This window comes from Camarhynchus parvulus, chromosome 12 (genome assembly GCF_901933205.1).
Source record: "Camarhynchus parvulus chromosome 12, STF_HiC, whole genome shotgun sequence".
In the NCBI taxonomy this organism is placed as follows: domain Eukaryota; kingdom Metazoa; phylum Chordata; class Aves; order Passeriformes; family Thraupidae; genus Camarhynchus; species Camarhynchus parvulus.
Genome location: NC_044582.1, coordinates 6,118,500 through 6,139,911, shown reverse-complemented (window position 1 = coordinate 6,139,911; position 21,412 = coordinate 6,118,500). Strand labels below are relative to the sequence as shown.

The 21,412-nt window shown below is 59.2% G+C and overlaps 2 protein-coding genes across 2 annotated transcripts; one reads left to right on the top strand and one right to left on the bottom strand.

Moving 5' to 3' along the window:
- Window positions 1–546: 546 nt before the first annotated feature.
- GNAI2 (G protein subunit alpha i2) lies at window positions 547–15,638 on the top strand. The gene is made up of 9 exons (XM_030956767.1): window positions 547–713; window positions 9,237–9,279; window positions 9,460–9,601; window positions 9,801–9,961; window positions 12,393–12,521; window positions 13,670–13,799; window positions 14,034–14,187; window positions 14,468–14,665; window positions 14,749–15,638. Exons 1-8 carry the CDS (start codon window positions 596–598, stop codon window positions 14,656–14,658), a joined length of 1,068 nt encoding a protein of 355 aa, XP_030812627.1. The 5' UTR covers window positions 547–595; the 3' UTR covers window positions 14,659–14,665; window positions 14,749–15,638.
- Window positions 15,639–16,715: 1,077 nt separating this feature from the next.
- Window positions 16,716–20,274, bottom strand: GNAT1 (G protein subunit alpha transducin 1). The gene is made up of 8 exons (XM_030956582.1): window positions 20,047–20,274; window positions 18,371–18,413; window positions 18,043–18,184; window positions 17,813–17,970; window positions 17,598–17,726; window positions 17,389–17,518; window positions 17,150–17,303; window positions 16,716–16,915 (listed from the first exon to the last, which is right to left on the bottom strand). Exons 1-8 carry the CDS (start codon window positions 20,150–20,152, stop codon window positions 16,725–16,727), a joined length of 1,053 nt encoding a protein of 350 aa, XP_030812442.1. The 5' UTR covers window positions 20,153–20,274; the 3' UTR covers window positions 16,716–16,724.
- Between the last annotated feature and the right edge of the window lie 1,138 nt (window positions 20,275–21,412).

The window sequence follows — 21,412 nt, the reverse complement described above, 5'->3', positions numbered from 1 at the left end:
CTGCACCCACTGCTCTGCACCCAAAGGGCCCCAAAACCCCACACCCAGACTCCATCTCCCTCCCCGTGTGTGTCCCGGGACACACTGTGTCCCACGCACACCTCTATCCCAGGACATACCGTGTCCATGTGTGTCCCGGGACACACCGTGTCGCTCCCACACGTCTATCCCAGGACACACTGTGTCCCACGCGCACGTCTATCCCGGGACACACCGTGTCCCTCTCATGTCTATCCCGGGACACCCCGTGTCCCACGCACACGCCTATCCCGGGACACACCGTGTCCCACGCACACGCCTATCCCAGGACACACCGTGTCCCTGCTCCCTCCCGTCCCTCACAGCCCGTGTCCCCCCGCCCCTCCCCCGCCGTTACCGGCCGCCGCCGCCTGAGGGCCCGCGCGCCGACAGCGAGCGGCCCCGCCCCGCAAGCCCCGCCCACCAGCCCCGCCCCGACAGCGCCCCGCCCATTGGCCCCGCCCGTTGCCCCGCCCCGGCAGGCCCCGCCCTGCGCGCCCGGGGGCGGGGCCTGTCGGGGCGGGCCGGGCCGGGCCGGCAGAGCCGCGGGCGCGCAGCAGCCGCCGCCGCCGCCGCCATGGGCTGCACCGTGAGCGCCGAGGACAAGGCGGCCGCCGAGCGCTCTCGCATGATCGACAAGAACCTGCGGGAGGACGGCGAGAAGGCGGCGCGGGAGGTGAAACTGCTGCTGCTGGGTAAGACCCCCCGGGCCCCACCCCCGGGCCCCCCATCTTGGCTTCTTCGCCCGGCTCGGCCCAGCCCTGCCGGAACCGGGCGGCCTCGCCGCCTCCGCCCCCCGCTGCCCCGGGGCGATCCTGGGTACCAGCGCCCGGAGTGCCCCGCCCCGCCCCGGGGATCCCCCGTCTGTGGGATGCTGGCCCCAGCCCAGGCCTCGGGCTCTCCCCACGGTGAGCTGCGGGCTCCATCTCGGGCCGCGGGGATGTCCCCGGGAACCGGGGCCTGCCCCGCCCCAGGCTTCCGGGTTCCCCCCCACCGATGGAGCAGCAGGCCTTAGGGTTTCCCCCAGGAGTCGGGTGTTGATCCCATCCCAGGTCTGAAGGATCCCCCCCAGGAGTCGGGTGTTGATTCCACCCCAGTTCCGAGGGATCCCCCCAGGAGTCGGGTGTTGATCCCATCCCAGGTCCCAGGCATCCGCCCGAGGAGTGAGATGTTGATCTAATCCGAGATCCTAGGGATTCCCTCCAGGAGTGGGTTATTGATCTTATCCCAGTTTCCATGATTCCCCCCCTCCCCAGGAATGGGATGTTGGCCCCATCCCAGCTCCCAGTGTCTCTCCCCACAGGATTGGGATGTTTACCCCATTCGATTCCCCCCAGGAGTGGGGTGTTGACCCCATCCCACTTCCCAGGGTTTCCCTACAGGAATGGAGCCCGATACCCACAGCAGATCCTGGGTCCCCTCCACATTGGGGTTCTTTCCCCACCCCTCTGTGAGTGGGATGCCAGCCCCATTCCAGGCTTTGGGGATCCCCCTGGCAGTGGGGTGCTGGCCCTACAGCAAACCTTGGGTGCCCCTCAGAGAGGCTGCCACCCCACTCTGGGCTGTGGGGATCCCCCCAGAAGTAGATGCCACCCTATTATGGTACTGTCCCCCCAACCAATCAGTGTCCAGTCTGGACATATCCCTTTGGGACAAAGGTGGGGGCATCCCCACTCACCTGTTGGATGTCCCCCCCCAGCAAAGGTCCTGCAGGCTCGGGCACCCCGTCCCACCTGCCCAGGATCCTGGGACTCCTCCATGGGCTGCCCTTAGCCTGGGCTCTGGCTCTGGTGGAGGTAACGGGGCTGACAGGCGCCCATTGCCCCGTGCCTTCCCTGCTGGAGCCCTGGGACAGGCCCGAGCCTCTCCACCACCCTGCCCTCTCCGTGGGGGTTTGGGGGGCTTGGGCCATTGCCTGCCCTGGGCAGGGCCCCCCCAGCCCACGGGCTCTGTGCCTCACGGACACTCGATTTGGGTACTGATAACGGGCCGCTTTCCTCTTCAAAGCATCCTGGTGATGCTCCCATGGGCGTTCACAGCCCTGCCCTGTGCCTGCGGGCAAGGCAGCACTTCGTTATTTTAATTCATTATTTCTCTTAATGACTCCCAGCTGGGCTTTTTATTCCCTTTGCGAAATTCCCAGGGAGGGCCTCCCTCCAGGTGCGGGAGCTGCGAGGCTCCCATGGCGCCGTGGGGCAGCGGGACAGAGCGAACCCTGACAGAAAATGTCTTTGGACTCATCTGCTGTCTGCAGAGGAAGCTGCCAGCAGCAGGAAGTCACGCTGAAATCCGGCAGGCCTTTATTTGCTCAACCCCTGCCTGCCTTGAGAAATACGTAATTAACGCCTTAAAATGCTCCTTTATCAGAGTGCGGCTCTTTTTTGTTTTGTTTTATTTTGATTCTTTTTGCCTTGGCATGAGCAGTGCTGCCAACAAAACCCATCCTGGGGATATTGGGAGGGGGTCTGTGCTGTCTGGGGGGCTCGATGGTTGGGCACACTCGCTGCCCCACTTTTTTTCTGTGGAAAGGAGAGTGAGGGGAGTGGAACCCCGTGGGATATGTGGGATAGTGAGGAGCACGTGGTGGCTCTTTGCCCTGAGCTGCTCCCATGCTGGCTTTGCTGCCAGGTCTGCTCCTCTCAGCCCAGGGCCTGGTGGGGAGCAATGGGGAGGTCGCTGGCCAAGGGGGTTTGGCACCTCCAGCTTCGGGAGGCTCCTGGGACTGTCCAGGCAGTATCACCCTGGTGCTGTGAGCTCTGGGTGCCCGGGTAGGGAGGGCCCATCCTGTTGGTGCTGAGCGTCACCAAGGAGCAGGATTATGCTGTAGGCTGACTGGCTGACATCCCTTTCCTGGGTCTTGCTCTGTCCTGAAGTGGAGGCAGGAGGAGGAAGAGGATGTCCTCACTCCCTTCTGCTGGGGCTGGTGTTTACGAGCGGCATTTCTGATCTCAGCTGCTTTCTAAAGCCAAAAATAGAGCAAAATGGCTCTTTTTGTACATTAAAAAAATGGCCTTTTCTTCCCCTTGCAGCTGCTCAGGTGTCAATAGCACCGCAGCCTTGGGTCAGCACTGCCATTTCCGAGCTGAGCCTTGGCCGGAAAATCCTCCCAGGCCGGCAGGGAGCAGCTGGGCAGGTGTGGCCAGCACTGTCCCCCTGGGGCTTGTGACATGTCCCCTCTGTGGGGTGGGACCGCAGTGCTGGGGGGATGCTCTCACCTCCCTGCTGCTCACCCTTCGTATGGCTTATTTTTTTTTCCCCATGGCCAGGGGAAGCTTTGAGGAGAGCTGAGGCCTCACATGCTTTTTGGTGAGCGCCACAGCTCCTCATCACTCTCAGCAGGGCAGAGCTCCAGGGTCCTCTGTGGGGGCTGCAGCCCTCCTGCCTCCTCCAGAAAAAGGGAGGCAAAAACTAAAGAGAAAAACAGCTTCACCCTTTGTGCTGCATCAACCTACGGCATGAAGAGGAAATGTCTCTTCCAAGTGTGGCATGTTTTTTGGTGTCAACTCATGGTGTCCCGCAGCTGAGCTTTGGAGCTGGGGCACCACAGCCAGGCAGGGCAGGGTGTGAGTGGAAGGCACCAGTCTCGATGTGTGGTGATGGCATCAGCAGTGTAGGAGCAGAGAGGGCTTGGGGCTGACTGCTGCAGGTGCCTCAGGTCTGTGCTGTGCTCTGCATGTGGCCATGAGCTGCCTCCTGCCTTTCCTCTGCCGTGGTGGGTGAGCTGGAGAGGCATGGACATGCTGTCAGGGCAGTGGGGACAGCCAGGACCCCCCTGTGGCACACTGTCAGGGCAGTGGGGACAGCCAGGACCCCCCTGTGGCACACAGCTCTGCAGGTGTGGGCGCAGCGCTGCTCCTGCTGTGGCACCTGTCCATGCCTTCAGGTTTTCCTCTGCTGTTTGCTTGGGCAAAGTGAGTGTCTGCCAGGTAGTTTGAAGCTCCAGTCTCTGATGGATGAAGCAATATCCCCCAGGCAAAGCAATTCCCCCCAAACAAAGAATGTGTCCCTTCCTGCTACTGGAAACCACCAGTCTCCCACGGTTTTGGTGCTGGGAGGGGCCAGGAGCCATCACTGACGTCTAAAAGCACCTGGAGCATCTTCCCTATACTTCCAACACCTCCTGGTGCCACTGTCAGCTCCTCAGCATGGCTGGGACACAAAGCCCTGCAGTCAGTGGCTGTTTCTGCTGGGCAGCAGTGTTCTGACCAACCCACCTCCTTGCCTGTGGGAGCTGGGATACTCCAGGGGGATTCAGGGTTGGCAGCAGGCAAGTGATTGCTGTGCTCAAAGCCCCTCATTCCTTATCTTTGGAGGATTAGGAAAGTGAAGGATTTCTCAGCTGTGTTAGAGGTGGAGAAGGCATGGTGGGGTGATGATGTTAATCCCCAGGGGTCTGCTCTGGGTGCAGACCAGGGATGAGGACACTGCCCTTGCTGGCATGGTGGCACCAGGGAACGTCATGTAGGAACTGCCTGTACCAGATCCTACCTGGGACACACAGTGGCCGGGCAGGGCTCGGAAGCAGCTTTTTTTTTTTTTTTTTTTTTTGGGGCTTGCATAAAAATAGAGGAAGGGAGGGACCAGCTGTGACTTTCAGAGGTGGTGTGGCTCCAGAATTGCCCTGGGCTCTGTGTGAGCTGCCTGCTTTGCTGTGCTTGGTCCTGTGTTGGGGGTTGTTTCTGACTCCACTCCTTCCTCAGTCCTGGCTGTTGGAGGGGTTGGGTCATCCCTTCAGTGGGGACACTGGGAGCCCTAATGCTGTTTTTGTGATGGACTAGGAGGTGTCACAGTGAGGGGGACCAGGGAAGAACTCAGTGCTTAGAGACCCAGAGGGATCTGACATCCAACCCCTGAAGCTGGTGTATCGGCTTGGGATAGGTTGGGGTGGGGTGGGTCACTACAGTGCCCCCAGTGGTGATGTCCTAGGGGCTGGCAGCTGCCCTCTGCTCCAAGATGAGCACTTAGACTTTGCCCAGGGGAAGCAGCTGGTTTATATGTATATGTTTAACATATATTTTTACAGATGTACATTAGAAATGCATTTTCTATTTTAACTGTTTTGTGTGTTTGTGTATATATACACACACACACACAATCTTACTTTTTTTGTGGAGCAACGTATACATTGATTTAAAGCACATATAAATATATATATCTATCTTCACCTATATATATGTGTAGCTTTATGGTGTCCCCTGGTCTGAGCCTGCCCAGGGCTGGGATCACAGTGTCCCCAGGCACTGTTGCTACAGCCAGGGCTGGCCTGGCCTTTCCGCAGCCACCGGGTTTCCTGCTCCAGGCCGGAGTGCGGCTTTCCGGCCCGGAGACTGCTTGAATCACCGGAGCCAGGGGAGCTGAGTAATTCTCCATCCCTGGTGGAAAACCCAGCCGGGGGGATTTGGGTGTGGAAAACCCAGCTAGGGGGATTTGGGTGCCGACAGCATCCCGGCTGTGCCAGAGGGTGAGACCCCATCCTGTCAGGGCAGGGTGGGCAGGATAATAGCACCCAGGCCTGGGGGCACATGGCAGCAGTGGTGCAGGGGGAGAGGGAGCACTCTGGCCATGGCAGGGGCAGAAACAGAGCAGCAAAGTTTCAGGATTCCTGGAAAAAGCCCAGCACAAGGATAGTTTTGTCCAGCTTGTGGACACCGGCAGCCCTTGTTGGCACCGGGGTGCATTTTCCGTGCTCCCCCTGGGAAACCATCCCTAGCCCACCTCCTCCTGTGTGCCCTGAGCATCCTTCGTGCTGCCAATTTATTCCTGTTTTATTTATTTTTGTGGGGGTTTTTTTTGCATCTTTATCAGCTGCCTTGGACAGGGGGTTTGCACCCCCCCAATTTTTTGAGGTCCTGCCTGAGGACGTGGCATTCCACCAGCCAACGATGCACAGCTCCTTCTGGGAAGCAGCCAGCCCTGTGCTGGAATGGGATGGCCCTTGGGAAAAACGCCCTGTGTCACTGTGGGGTTTTAAAAAAATGTGATTATTTTTACAGCAATTTTCCATCTATTTTGGGTAGGAAAGAAAATGTCGAGGGGAATCTCTTTTTGTTATTAGAGTCTTTAGGGTAACTCTGCTTTTAACACACCCCTTTGTCCGTCCCATTTGATGGTGGGGACCCTGCAGGTGCCAAGGGAGGTGGGCTCTGCGGCTGTCTCTCTGTCCTGCTGTCTGTCTGTCCTGCAGGGAAAGGAATTGGTGGGTTTGTCCAGAGCTAAAACCCATCTGTAAATCCATACTCAAATAATAGCTGCTGTTTGCCAGGTTCGGAAAGCTTGCCGGGACAGCAGCAGGGAATGGGCCTCTGGGTGCTGGGGATGGGGATGGCTCTGGACCTGCTGGTGGATTGAATTTCAGCTTTTCCCCCATAATGAGAATTTTCCAGCTATGCATTGCTTCCATCTATGCCTGAATATTTGAAAGGATGGTGCCGTGTGGAAAAATGGAAAATCCGCTGTCAGTGATGGGGGGTGAGGTGGATCCTGAAACCTGTGGCCAGCTCCTAAAATACAGGGATTATGTAGGTGCTGCCCAGAAGTATGTGCATATATTGCACTAAATATCTGCTGCCCAGAAAGCACCATAAATCATGGGCTGCAGAATATATATGTTGGCTCAATAAAGTTTTTGCCAGTGGATTAGCAGGGAGTTCTGCAGCCAGGCAGCTGCTTGCTTATTTTAAATTTTTGGAGATTATTTTTAACAAAGAAAGGAGGAAATGAGCCCAAGAGAGAGCTCTCGTCCTGTTTTTGCCAGGCGCTGCCCTGGGAACAAGCACTGGCTGCAGAGAGGCAGGGCTGGAGGAAGCACAGCCCTGGGGTCAGCCCATGCTACTGGGGGGTCTCCATCCCCTCCCCCTGATATGCAGGCACAGGAGTCCAGAGCTCCTCTGACACTGCCTCATCCTGCCCGGGCTGGGCTGGAGGGTGGGAACTGGCAGTTGGCATCCAGCCCAGGAATTGTTTTGGGGCTGAATGGGCGGCAGCTGGGGTTTTCCGGGGATTGGAAATCCTTCCCCTCTGCTGCACTCATGGAGGGGACTGGGGAGGGTCCCCCGCCTGGGGAGGGGGGGCTGTTAATTCACATCCAAATTCCTGCTCACTGCAAGTGTACAATCTCCTGTGCTGGGCAAGCAGAGGTGCTGACTTGGAACATGGCTGCCTTCCTCAGGGGGCTGGGAAGGAGCTGGGAGATGTGGAGGAAGTTTGCAGGGAAATAGCCAGCCTTGGTGACGGTCACCCTGTGACTGTCACCCAGCCCAGAGAAAGCAGGAGGCCCCGGCAGGGTTGTTCTCTCCTGGCAGAGAGAAAATGTCAGGCAGGGTCAGAGGGAGGAGGAGCTGGGGATGGCTGTCTGGCGCCTCACCTCAGAGATGCTGATAATCCAGGTTCTTGCTTGCCATGTGCCTCAGTTTCCCTGTCCAGGCACCCGCTGAGCAAGGATTGAGTGAATGCCACTGGCTACCAGACCCAGTGCTATGGGATGGTGTTAGAAACTAGAGATATTTAATGGGAAAAATGAAGGGCTATGCTGAGTCCTTCCCCCCTGCTCCCAGCTCCAGGCAGGAGCTGCCAGCACTGACCATGAGCGCTGGCCGGGCTGCGCCGGGTGCCGCGTCAGCATCCTGGGGGAGGATGGGTCAGCAGTGCTGAGAGCCCCCGCTGTGCTGGGCAGTGACCTCTGAGCTGAGCAGAGCCCCTCCCTTGGCACACACAGCATGGGAACCACGCAGCAAGGTGCTTGAGTGGTAAATGCAGGGTCTCTGTAGCCTCAGTATGGCCCCGGCATCAGGGCGCTCCATGCCCTGAGCACTGCCCACAGTGATGTCCCTGGGGGTGCATGCCTGTCACCTGGTGGTGTTCAGGCTGGTGACAAGCATAGAAGGAGTTTGTTCCCTGCTACCATGTCTCAGCTGGCACGATGGGCCCTGTTTTTCCCAGTTAATTTTAGCATAATCTGCTGCTTTTTTTTTCTGATTTTTTTTAACCTCCTCTGTAATCTCTGCCCCCTCTGCAGTCATGCTGGCACCATCCTGCTTGGGGCCCCCTGTAAGGGCAGCTCCATGGCCAAGGGCAGCATTGGGGGACCCACAAAAAGGGCTCTGAGAGGACACCGGGATGGACTTCACTTGGGAGATCCTCTGGGATTTGCACCCAGAGGCAGGGACTGCACTTGTCCCTGGCCAAAGGGGCCTCATCCTGCTGGGGGTCCTGGGGCAAGACGAGCCAGGCACTCATCCATCTCGTGACACTCCCTGCACAGAGAGGGGACAAGGGACATGCCTCTTTCTTTCAGCTTCCCCTTTTGGCTTCCCCTTTCTTGCAGCCAGGGTGACTTTGCTTCTTCCCTGCTCTCAGCCAGTGGAGGGAGGGCTGGGCTGAGCTGCACATTGCCTGCGTGGGGTGACGTCCCTAGGGGGGACAGGGTGGGGGAAGGAGAACCTTAGGCACCCTGGCTGTCTCACTGAACTCACAGAACCCTGCGTTTGGATGCTGAAAAACAAAACGACCCCAAAAGCCATCAGCTCTCCCTGCTGGCAGCCGCCTCCGCAGCAGGCTGGGGCTCAGGACCTGGCAGGCTGGGAAGTGCACGGCAGGCTGGGAAGTGCGCACTATTTAAGAACCAGCCTGGGGGCGGCTGAGCCCGCTGGGATCGCTTCAGCTGGCTGCTGGAGGTGGCAACTTATTCCTGAGTTCCCTGCCTGTACCTTGTGGCACAAGCATCCCTGCATCCTGACTGCTGCTGCCTCCAGCTGTGGATATGTGCTGGGGCTGGTGCTCCATTGTTCCTCAGCACAGAGGGGACGTGGGATGCAGCATCTCAAGTTCTGCCTGGAGATGGGATGGCAGGTGATGGACAGAGTTTGGTCCCCTTGTCACAGGGAGTCCCCACATTCAACCAAAGCCAGGATTGCCCATCAGCTGTGGCATGTTAGGATTGTGGGGAAAATGTTAGTGTGTTTATGCCATTTTCCTGGCCCAGAGCAGGTGTTATTTTTTCCCTTGGGACCTATTGTGAGGGCCCTCCAAGCTCTGCTTTTGTTCCCTCTTTTTTTGGTCCTGACACTTCCAGTGTAGATCCAGTCATGTGCTCTGGCTAATGCTGCTTCTCCAATGGCTGAAACACCTGCTGCATTCCGTCCCTGGGCTGGGCGGGTGTCCCAGTAGGGTAAGGGTTCCTGGCTTTGCACAGGACCTCATCCCTTCTCCTTTCTCCACAGGTGCTGGCGAGTCTGGGAAGAGCACCATCGTCAAACAGATGAAGTGAGTGGTCCCTGCACTGTCTCTGTGGCTGGCACTGCTCAGGCCTTGGCCACAAGCTCCAAAACCAGTGGCTGACAGGGAAAGCTCCCAGTCGGTGTTGCCACCGAGCATGGGTGGGGAGCAGCATCCTGGGGTACCCCACAAAGGGCTGACCTTGTCTGTGTCTCTCCCCTGCCCCAGGATCATCCATGAGGATGGCTATTCAGAGGAGGAGTGCCGGCAGTACAAAGCTGTGGTCTACAGCAACACCATCCAGTCCATTATGGCTATCATCAAGGCGATGGGGAACCTGCAGATTGACTTTGGAGACTCCTCCAGAGCGGTGAGTGCCGTCCTTCTCCTACTGTGCCTGGCAAGGAGGGGAGTTCTTGGTGGCTAAAACAGATGTGCCCAAAACTGGACTAGGATTAAAGGTGGCTCAGCCCAAGCCCTGCTGTTCCCTGGTGGGCTCCCATCAGGTCCTTTGAGTGAGTGAGCTTCAATAAGTCCGTGCCAATGCTCAAGCTGTTTTATCCCTGCAGGATGATGCTCGGCAGCTGTTTGCACTCTCCTCCACTGCTGAGGAGCAGGGCATCATGCCTGAGGACCTGGCCAACGTCATCCGGAGACTGTGGGCTGACAACGGGGTGCAGGCTTGCTTCAACCGCTCCCGAGAGTACCAGCTGAACGACTCTGCTGCCTAGTGAGTGCCCCCTCCTCTGCCCAGCTCAGCTGAGCCCTGGGAGCCACAGTGCTTTTATCAAGCAGCACAAAATCCCCCCAGGGGCTGCTGTTCACCCTCACCAGGCTTAGGAGCCGGTGCTGCCACTTCCCGCATGGTGCTGGGGCTGAGCCCGAGCGGAACTGGGAAGGCGGATGTTTCGAAAGCTGTTTCCTTCTCTGGCGGGGTGCTGTGTACCCTGGGAGGGGGGCACCGGGGCATCCCCCTCCTGCCGCTGCTCTGTCCCCACTCCTTCCCCAGGAGATGCTCTCCACTGGTGCCCGCTCATGAGCACAGCCCATCCTCATCATCCTTCATGGGCTGTCGAGGCAGGAAAAATTCCCAAGGAAAAACCTGGGGACGCTTAGGTCTGAAGAGGATGAGTAGGATGCTCAAGAGGCTTCTCTTTTTCTTTTAACTGTTTTTATACAGACAGACTTGGCATTATGCTTGTGCATTACCCAGCAAATTGGTGTTTAGGTAGATTGCTGCAGCTGGTTGGGTTTATTTTTGAAGAGATTAATAAATAAAGTTAATCTGCCTAATGTACCATTGCTGGAGAGAGTAACACAGCTGAGTCTGTGTTCAGCTTGCACAGTGCCCTCCTACTCTCTCCACCCAGACCCCTTATGGCAAAGCAGTGTGGGGGGAGCTCGTGGTGTGCCAGGAACACCTCACCAAGCCTGGTCTTGCCTGGGATCCTGCACGTTTGGGACTCACTGCCATCCCAGGGCAGGTGGTTTCCCCAGCTGTCCCCTCATTCACAGCAGTGTCAGGTCCTTCTTTTGCACTGAGGTCACCATGGGGAAGAGACTGCAGGAAAGCTCCTGGCAAGCCCCAAACCTGGAGAAGCTCCTGTCAGCTCTTTCCCCCTGCACCCGCAGCTTTCACTTCCTCCTGATGGGCACACACCCACCTCCCCCAGCCCCTGTCTGCTCAGCCCCATCACTCCCCAGCCAGCCCTGGCATTTCCCTGGCAGTGGGTGCTGGTGTGGAAGCACAGAACACCCATCAGGTGCCAAGGAGCTTGCACACACACTTGGAGCAGGTGTATCTGCACAGTGTCTGCCAAGTGCCTGTCGCTGTCAGTGCCATTATGGAGTGTTTAGCACATGGTGGGGGTTGGACAACCATTAATTAGGAGCACCTTCAAGCTGTTGCTCCAGCCTTTTTCCAGCCCTGTGAGAGATGCCTGTGCAGTGGCCAATCCCTTGCCCATCTCACAGGGATGATGTGCCCACGGTGCTGCTGGAACAGGACAGTGTGGGGATGAGGAGCCCTGTGCTGTGCCCAGCACGCAGCCCACGTGTACCCCAGCCCTCTGCAGCACAGTAGCTCCCATCCTGTTCCTCCTCTGCCTCTGGGAGTTCCAACAGTGCCGGGATGGTGCTCACCAGCACCCTGGGGCTTGATGCAATGTCCAAGAGCCTGTGGTGCTGCGCAGGGCCCTGCTGTGGCGTTTCCTGTTTTTCGTAGCCAGAGGCCAAGTGTGTTTCCGGCTGTTTTTGAGCTGCTCTGCAGCAGTAACGTGCAGGTCCCCCACCCTCACACCCACAGCAGGCTTCTGGGGCACCTCCAGCCCTGGCCTTGCCCTGACACGCTGCAGGGTTTCCCAGGAGCTGGCGAGTGGCCGTGCTGCAGTCAGAGCCACGGATCCCTATGGCCTCGCGGGCTGTAATCTGGCTTTCACCAGATTACAGGGCCACAAATGCCTTAATTAAGACAAGCCTAATTTGCTTAAAGGAGCCCGTTTGTAGTAACCCAATTAAAGCAATGTGAGCTGGAGAAATCAAAACCTGCCTTGATCCCCCTGGCAGCCCTCATCAGTCCTGGTGGGTGTTGCACACTGGGGACCCAGCCACCCCCTGTGGCCGTGCAGGCAGCAAGGCGGGCGATGCTCCCGGGGGCTCGGTACTCCTGCAGCCCCCCACGGCGCTGCTCCCTGTCTCTCCTGCCTCCCGCCTCCTGCTTCCTCCCAGGACGCCGTCCCTTTGTGTTTTTGACTATAAATGGCATGGCGCCATCGATTGTTTCCGCCAGCACTGCGGCTGGTTGCCATAGCACTGAATATTTTCCTCTTGCCATTTCCCCCCGTGCAAACGGCCAGGGAAACGGGGTGAGCCCCTCAGCCCCAGCTGCATCCTTTGCTGGGCTCCCAGTGCCAGCACACTGCCCCCAGTCCCTCGGTCCTGTGTGTCCCTGGCCACTGGTGTCCTGCCCTGTCTGTGTCTGGCAGGGACATGCAGTTACCCCGGGATGCACTTGGGGACCCTGCTGTGCGTCCCAGCTTGGCAGTGCCCGCCCCAACTGAACAATGCTGGGAGATGGACAGGGGATGGGGATGTGCCATGGGATCTGGGTGGGTCGTGCCCCAAGGTCCAGCTCTCACAGCACCTTTCCTCTTTGTCCCCAGCTACCTGAACGACCTGGAGAGGATAGCCCGTGCTGACTACATCCCCACCCAGCAGGATGTGCTGCGCACCAGGGTGAAGACCACGGGCATCGTAGAGACTCACTTCACCTTTAAGGACCTACATTTCAAGTATGTCTGACATCTTTCCTTTTTGCCTTTTTGAAAGCAAAAAAACCCCTTCCTCCTCAAGTTCAGATGGAGCATGGGTGCACACTGTGTGCACTCAGCTCTCCCCGCCTCCTGGTTTGCTCATGGCGGGAACTGCTGCCTCAGAGAGCGGAAACCGCTGAAATAGCTGGAACAGCCTCAAAAACACTTCACAGAACTGAGCCTGGGGGCGGATCCAGGCTCTGGCGAGGAGGGGAGGGGGAAGGTGTCCCTCCTCCTGCTGCTGTGACGCTGCTTCCACTGCAGGAAGGGCGCTGGGCAGGAGCTGGGGTCTCGGGGTCAGGCAGTGGCAGCGCGGCCTGCTGGCACCCCGTGGTTGCTTTCCACTGAAAACTCATGGGAAATAATAAGGGCTCCAGTTTCAGAGGCAAAAAGCTGCCATTGTGCACATCCCCAGGGGATTTGGTCCCATGGCAACAGAGCTGATGTCAGAAAGATCTGCTGGGGTCCTCTCTGAATGCAGGGGCTCGCAGGGACCCCGATGCCACCCTGGTAGAATGGAGACACTTGGTTGTGCATTGCAGGACAGCACTTTGGGGGTGGCAGTGAGGGTGGTCTGGGGCAATGCAGTGTGTCCCAGTGGGGAAGCCTTCCTGCCAGCCAAGCAGTTGGCACTGGGCATGGCAGGGGATGTGGAATGCTGCTGCTGGGCTCTTCTCCATGGAGGCAGGGCATCCTCTGCTGCCCGTGGAGGGAGAGGCACATGGTGCATTGGTATCATCCCCGAGCCCTGCTGCTGCCACAATCCTGCTGAGCCCACACTGACTTGGCTCCCCTTGGTCCAAGGTCTCTGGCAAAGCCCTGCTGTGCCTGCTCTGGAGCAGGTCTCTGGAGAGCATGACACTGACACTCCCTGGGAAAGTGGCCTGATCCTGCCCCAGCTCACGTCAGGGATTTGCTTTGGCTGGGAAATGAGCCTGGGCACTGTCCTGGCAGCAGGAGCCGGGGCCGATCCTCAGTACTGGCAAAATCCCTGGGGCAGAGGCCCTGTGCTCTGCCTGCACCAGTGCTGCTCCTGCTCCAGCAGCTGGGGACACTGAGGCAGGGCATGGGGTGAGGCTGGTGGGGCTGGGAGCTGCCATCCATCCCGTGTCACCCCCCTGCTGCAGGATGTTCGATGTGGGAGGCCAGCGCTCGGAGCGGAAGAAGTGGATCCACTGCTTTGAGGGGGTGACAGCCATCATTTTCTGTGTGGCCCTGAGTGCCTATGACCTGGTGCTGGCTGAAGATGAGGAGATGGTGAGTCATGGGCATGGAACCAGTGCCATGAGCCGTCCCCTCGTGGGGGGCTGGGGGAGCAGCCCCTCCTCTGGTGGCCACCAGTGCCCTGGCCAGTGTGGCCCAAGCCTTGCAGGGCCATTGGCATCCCCTGCCCAGGCAGGCAGGAGCATGAGGGGTGGCAGTTTGGGGAGCAGTGGGGTGGGTGCTGCCTGGGGGTCCCTGCCTGGCTCATGCCGCCATCTTCCCTGCCAGAACCGGATGCATGAGAGCATGAAGCTGTTTGACAGCATCTGCAATAACAAGTGGTTCACAGACACATCCATCATCCTCTTCCTCAACAAGAAGGACCTCTTTGAGGAGAAGATTGTGCACAGCTCCCTCACCATCTGCTTCCCTGAGTACACAGGTACCATTGGGACCCTCTGTGCCCCCTGCCTTCCTGGCAGGAGCAGTGAGTTGGGGCAGCAAGTGGGGTGTGATGGGTTTTTGGGTTGCCCCAGGAGATGGGGGATGTGAGGGACCCAACCCAAGGGGCAGCTGTCCTGAAGGTGGGTTATCTGAGGGTCATTCTGCCTCCGGAGCCTCAGTTTGGCAATTGGACAGTGGCTGTGGAGGGCCAAGCCAAGCCCAAACCCTTTGGTGGCTGTGGGCAACTGTGGGGCAGCCCAGTGTCTCTTCTTGCCCAGGGGCCAACAAGTATGACGAGGCAGCCAGCTACATCCAGAGCAAGTTTGAGGACCTGAACAAGAGGAAGGACACCAAGGAGATCTACACCCACTTCACCTGTGCCACGGACACCAAGAACGTGCAGTTCGTCTTCGACGCCGTCACCGACGTCATCATCAAAAACAACCTGAAGGACTGCGGTCTCTTCTGAGGCTCAGGTGGGTGGTGGTCATGGACCATCCTTCAGCTGCAGGCTGCCCTGTCCCCAGACCCTCCCCTGCTCACCACCTCTCTCTCCTAGGAGCTGCAAAGGAAGGACCACACCATCTCCCACTCCTGCTTCTCTTCAGATTCATTCCTCTGCCCACCACGTAAAGAGACTTTTTGAGTGTCAGCATGGTGGCAGGGCCCATGTACCCCCTGCTGGCCGTGTTTGCCCCCCACCATTGTCCTCCTCCTCGCCGGCATTGCCCTTCCAGGGAAGACAAGGTTTTAATCTTGGTTTGTACCCCCTCAGCCCTTCCAGCCCCCATTTCATTCACTCCGAGCCCTGGTGCTCTCACTGTTTACATTGCAAGTGTTGCTGGCATGGGGGGCACAGGGTCCCCTCAGGCATGCCCACCCAGCCACAAACACGACCGATGACATTCCTTTTAGTAACCAGAAAAGAAAGAAGAAAGAAAAAAAGAAAAAAAAAAAAAAAGGAAAAACAAAACCAAACCCAAAACCATGCAAAAAAAAACCACACCACACCGGTTGGGCACAGGTTACTTTTTAAAGAAACCTTTTTACCAAACTATTTAAAAGCATCAAGTGCTACGTGGTGGTGGCATCCTCCGTGGCCAGCCCACCCCCCAACCGTGTGCCTTTGGGGGGGAGGGTGTGCACCCCACCCTGCCTTGCTGCCCCCATCCCCATGGGCAGCTCAGGCAGGAGGGTGGGCAGGGGGTGCTGCCCACTGCCTCTATCCCCCCCCTCTTTCTAAGCCTAGTTTTTAGGGCTAGCTGTTGCGTTGGGCGAGGAGAGCCCGCTGTACAGAGCGGCCCCCGCTGTCCCCCCAGCCCAGGGGGACCCTCCAGCCGGTGCCTGCGGCCTCGCTTTTCCCACAGGATGTTTTACCAAACTGTTCACATGGTTTGAAATAATAAAATGTAGAAAGGAAAAAAAAAAGAGAGAGAAACGTTATATATACTGAAACACCCTGTGTGACAGGGGAGTGGGCAGGGGGGCTTCACCTCTGTGGGAGGGTGGGGGGTGGGCCCCAGGGGTGGGAGAGGGACACAAGGTGGGTTGGCATCCCCCTGGGGTCAGGAGAAGCCCCTGGTTGTGGGAGGTGAGGGCAGTGGTGGGACCCTTGGGGGTGTAGCTGGGATGCTGCTGCAGGGCTGAGCCCTACCCCGAGGGGCTGTGGGGTGGGGGGGAACAAACACATGACTACCCCCTGGCTCTGCAGCGGTGACATGGTGGCACCAAGGGAGCTCCAGTATCACAGTCCCTGGGGACGCCCAGGAACACCCAATGATCTGTAGCACCCCTTGCACCCAGCAGCCCACAGGAACCCCCAGCCCCAGGGATCACCCATGGACACCCCACACCCAAAGGGCCCCCAGCTCTGAGGGGTTTGTGGAGACCCCCAGCTCCAGGGGGGCACCCATGGACACCCAGCAGCACCCGAGGGACCACCCCAGCAGCCAGAGCTTCAGAGGGCACCTGGACCCCCCAGCACCCAAGGGAACCCCTAACACCCCTCAGCTCCAAGGGGTACCAGGGACTCCCAGCACCAAGGGCCACCCAAAACCCCCCAGTCTCCCCAATGCCAAAGGTCATCTGGGAACCCCAGCACCTCAGCTCTAAAGGGAATGCAGGGACACCCCAGGATCCCTCAAATACCTAGGGACACCCAGGACCCCCAAACACCCCTCTGCTCCAAGGGGTGCTCAATGACCCTTAGCACCCAAGGGAACCCCCGTCCCCCGGAGCTCTGAGGGTTACCCAGGGACCTGCAGCACCCTGTAGTATCCAGGGTCATCCAGGTGCCCCTTGGACCTGGAGCCCCAGAGACTTCCAGCAGAACTGGGGGTCCCACAGTGGGAGAGTTGTTGGGGAGGGGGAGTGAGATTGTGCCCCCCGCCCCCCCAGCCCCCCCACTTCACCAGGGGTGGCTTTAGAGCTGGGCAGGTCAAATCCCAGGGGTGTGGGGCAAGTGGAGATGGTTGTGGAGGTGGAATGGGGTCAGCGGTGGGGCTGCTCCCAGGGGAGGGGGTGCTCGGCTGGGGCTCAGAACAGCCCGCAGTCCTTGAGGTTCTCCTTGATGATGATGTCAGTGACGGCGTCAAAGACGAACTTGACGTTCTCGGTATCGGTGGCGCAGGTCATGTGGGAGTAGATCTCCTTCACGTCCCGCCGCATGTTCAGCTCCAGGAACTGCAGCTTGATGTAGTTGCCCGCATCGTCGTAGGTGTTGGGACCTGGTGGTGAGGCAGTGAGCAAGATCCCTTCCTGGGCTGGTCCCCCGCCAAAATGCCGGCCCGGGATTACCCAGTGCTCCCTCAGGTGGATAAATCTTGTACTCTCCCTCAGCAAGGCTCATGCAGCACCGCTTGCATGGGGTGCTGAGGACACCTTGTGGGGGACTCCTGCGGGGGCGGTGGCACCCAGCCCTCCAGCAGCACCCCACCACCACCAGCCACCGCCATACTCACCGTCATAGTCGGGGAAGCAGATGCTGAGGTGGGCCTTCTTGATCTTCTCCAGGAAAACGTCCTTCTTGTTGAGGAAGAGGACGATGGAGGTGGTGGCGAAGTAGCGGTGGTTGCAGATGCTGTTGAAGAGGTGCAGGCTCTCGTGCATGCGGTTCTGCGGAGGGACACAGCCCCGTGGTGACACCCAAGTCACGGCTGGGGCAAAGCAGAGGGGCTGTGAGGTGGTGAGCGTTCCTCACCACTTCATCATCCTCCACCAGGACCATGTCGTAGGCACTGAGAGCCGCGATGAAGATGATGCAGGTCACGCCCTCAAAGCAGTGGATCCACTTCTTCCTCTCTGACCGCTGTCCGCCCACATCGAACATCCTGGGCAGGACAAAGGAGGGTCAGCACCCCCCTCCCTGCCCACCCCTGGCACCAGCCCTCACTGGGGCCTGGCCCCCACCTGAAGTTGAGGTCTTTGAAGGAGAACTGGGTCTCGATGATGCCGGTTGTCTTGACGCGGGAACGCAGCACGTCCTGCTCTGTGGGGACGTAGCCGGGGGTCACCAGGCGCTCCAGGTCTGACAGGTAGCTGGCCAGGCACGCGGTGGGCATGAGACACGGGTTGGAACCCCCCTGATGCCTCCCCCAGCCACGCTCCCTGAGCCCAGCACGTACTAGCCCGCAGAGTCGTTGAGCTGGTACTCGGAGGCGCGGTCAAAGCAGGCTTGGATGCCCGAGTCCTTCCAGAGCCTCCCGATGATTTCTGACATCTCCTTAGGCATGGTCCCCTCCTCGATGGTGTCCGAGAGGTGCAGCAGCTTACGGGCATCGTCCTGTGAGGGACAGGGGGTCAGTGGGGCCTGGGGACTGCGGGGAACCCCTGCCCCACATGGAATGCTCCTCACCTGGCGAGCCGTGTCCCCGTACTGGATGTTGAGGGTGGTCATGGCCCGCACGATGGCCAGCATGGACTGGAGCGTGTTGCTGTAAATGATGGCAATGAACTCCAGGCATTCCTCCAGCGAGTAACCGTCCTGGTGGATGATCCTGGCCAGGGAAGGTCACAGCGTGGGGCTGAGCTGGGTGCCGTGGAGCTGAGCCACACGATGGATGCACCCCATGGCAGTGGCACAGGGAGTCAGGCACAGTGGGATAGGGCACCCCATGGCTGCAGTGTGGGACAGACACTGGGCATGGTGGGCACCATCAAGTGACCCTCGCCTTGGCACTTACTTCATCTGCTTGACAATGGTGCTCTTCCCCGACTCCCCTGCTCCTAAGGGGACAAAACAGGGTCATGGTGGTGCCATGGGCACTCCCAGCTGAGCCCCGTGCTGGCTCACTGAGAGCCTTGGTGCCTGACGTGGCTGCGGGCACTGCTGGCTGTGCTGTGTCCATGGCTCAGGGTGTGCAGGGGGATTAACAGCCTGGTGCCAGTGGCATTAAGGTTAGCCTGAGCCGCTGTGTCTAATGGGATCTGAAGCAGCTCAACCAGGACACTCTCAGGAGCCCAGGGGAGGGGTGGGGACATGGTGACATCGCAACCCTGCCACCCACCACCCAATGCCCCAAACTTGTGGCTGTGCAGGGAGATGTGTCCTGGGCCAAGCTATGAGGACAGTGATGCCACCCACGGCCCCAACACATACACAGCACCCCAATCCTCAGGCACCACTGGGGGACTGGGAAGGACTGGGAGGGACACACAGCACAAGGGGGCTCCAGGGACACACATGGGGTGGTGGAATGGGCTGCATGGGGGTCCCTAGGAGCATGGGGCAGGGGTGCTGACAGGCTGGAGTGGTGGTAGGTTGTGTGGGTGAAGACTCAAGATGGGTTGGCTGGGGGATCTGGGAGTGGGGGGATGTTAGGTGGGCTGGTTGAGTTGAGGGATGTATGGAAGCCAGGGGATCTTAGGGTGGATTGTAGGACCTTAGGATCTCAGGATCTCATCTTCTTGTTGAGATGGTCTGTTGTGTTTGGGGCGCCTGGTAAGGGGTGCTGAGCAAGTTGGGATGAGCTGGTTTAGGGGATCCTGGGAATGGGGGGCTGTTGGGGTGGCTGGTTGGGTTTAGGGGTGCCGAGGGAGAAAGGAAACATTGGGTGGGCTTTTGGGTTGACTGGTTGGCTTTAGGCGTGCTGTGGGTGTCAAAGGACTGCTAGAGTGGGCTGACTGGGTTTAGGGGTGCTTAGGAGCAGAGGAGCAGAGGCCTGGGGACTGTTGAACTGATTGGGTTTAGAGTGGGGTCAGGAAAACTTTGGGTGTTTTATTGGGGAGGGGTTCGTTGGTTTTAGGGATGTCTGGGAGTGGGAAGCTGTTGGGGACACTCCTGGGTTGTGCTGGTTTTGTTTAAAGGTGTTTAAAGGCATCAGGGAAACACTGGGTGGGCTCTTGAGAAGGGGAGGTTTGGTTTAGGGCTGCTGGGAATGGGGTTGATGTTGGGGTGGGCTGCTTGGTTTTAAGGGTCCTGGGTGAGTCAGGAGAAAGTTGAATGAACTGTGAGGGTGGGTTGCTTGGGTTTGGGGTCCATCTGGGGGCCAGAGGAATGTTGGATTGGCTGGTTGGGTTGGGGGCAGCTGTGGGGTGTGCTGGTTGGGTTGAAGGGTGCTGGTTGGGTTTGGGGGTGCTGGTTGAGTTGAGGAATTCTGGTTGGGTTGAGCGGTGCTGGCTGGGTTGAGAGGTGCTGGTTTGATTGAGAGGTGCTGATTGGGTCGAGGGGTGCTGGTTGGGTTGAGAGGTTTTGGTTGGGTTGAGAGGTGTTGGTTGGGTTGAGGGGGTGCTGGTTGTGTTGAGGGGTGCTGGTTGGGTTGAGGGGCACTGGTAGGTTTCAGGGGAGCATTGGGTGGGCTGTTAGGGTGAGATGCTCAAGGGATGGGTATGTCCCCCCTGGGTGTTGTGTCCCCCTTACCCAGCAGCAGCAGCTTCACAGTCCTGGCATCCTTCTCAGCATCTTCCTTGAGCTTCTTCTCCAGCTCTCGGGAATGCTTCTCCTCGGCACTGGCCCCGGCTCCCATGGTCAGCCCCGCAGCCCTGCGGTTCAGCACCCGCTCCTTGGAGGTCAGCACCAGGATGGGCAGCGAGCTCCAGCCTCCCGCCGCCTCCAGCGCTCGCTCCCGCGCCCGCCGCCGCAGCTGCCGCCGCCGCCGCCGCCGCCCGCCCGTGTGCGACAAGGACGGGGCCAAGGTCCCGCGGGGCCGCCTGCCGGGGGGCTGCGCTCAGCACCCGGGGCTTAAGCTGGGCCCCCCCGATAAACCCCCTGCAATCTGCAGCGGGCTGAGCTCAGCAATCCCGAGGTTCCCGGAGTCAGCACTTCTGCCGGGAGGGTGCCCCGGCCACACCAGCCTCAGCTTTGCCTCCCCCCGGGGGCTGGGGCAGTGACCCGGCCACCCTGGGGGAAGTGGGACCCCTGCCCATCTCCAGCTCTGCTGTGGACCCCAGGGGTTTGGAATTGGGGGTGGGATGGTGTGTATGCCGGGATCTGGCCAGAGTGGGAGCTAATGTCCCCATTGTCCCCATCTCACCTGGTCAAACCCCCTGCTCTGGAGCAGTGCCCGCTGTCCCACCCCAGTAAGTCATACCAGTGTCCCCATGGGCACTCCCCACAGTGACAGAATGTCAGCCTCAGTCACCACACCCTGTGTCCCCAGGGACCCTTCCAGAACCCTCCACTAACATCCCCATGCCCTCTGGGTGCACTTCTTAGTGTGCCTGCCCGGCCACCCACCTGCCTGCACCACCCAGTGCCACCAGGCCAGCTCAGTGTCACCTGCACAACGTCCCCAGGCCCTCCAGCAACACCTGCACCATGTCCTCAGGGATACCCACACACCCTCCGCAGGGTTCCCAAAGCCCTCTCCAGTAACACTCCCCAGTGACTATGGAAGAAACCCCAGTGCTCCCAGGCAATTCCAGTTCCTGTGTGAGGACCGTGTCCCCCTCCCCAGTCCAAAAAAACCCTGTCCAACGCCCAGGGACACTGCAGTGCCACCTCTGTGTCACCACCCCAAACTCAGTGAGCCCCCACAATGTCTCTGGGTCCCTCAGTGTGCCTTCCCAGTGCCCGCCTCTTACGTCCCCAGTGCCCCCCATTGCCACCACCATGCGGGCACCGCAGCAAAACTGAGTATCCCAAGGAACTCCCCAGTGCTCCCCCACCTCCGGTGACTCCAGGCCTTGCCAGGGCTGCCCCAGTGACCCCAGTACAGCCCAGTTCCCCTCTGTCCCCCCCTTTGTCCCCAGCGCGCCCCGTCCCCGCGCCGCGGCTCTCCTGCAGT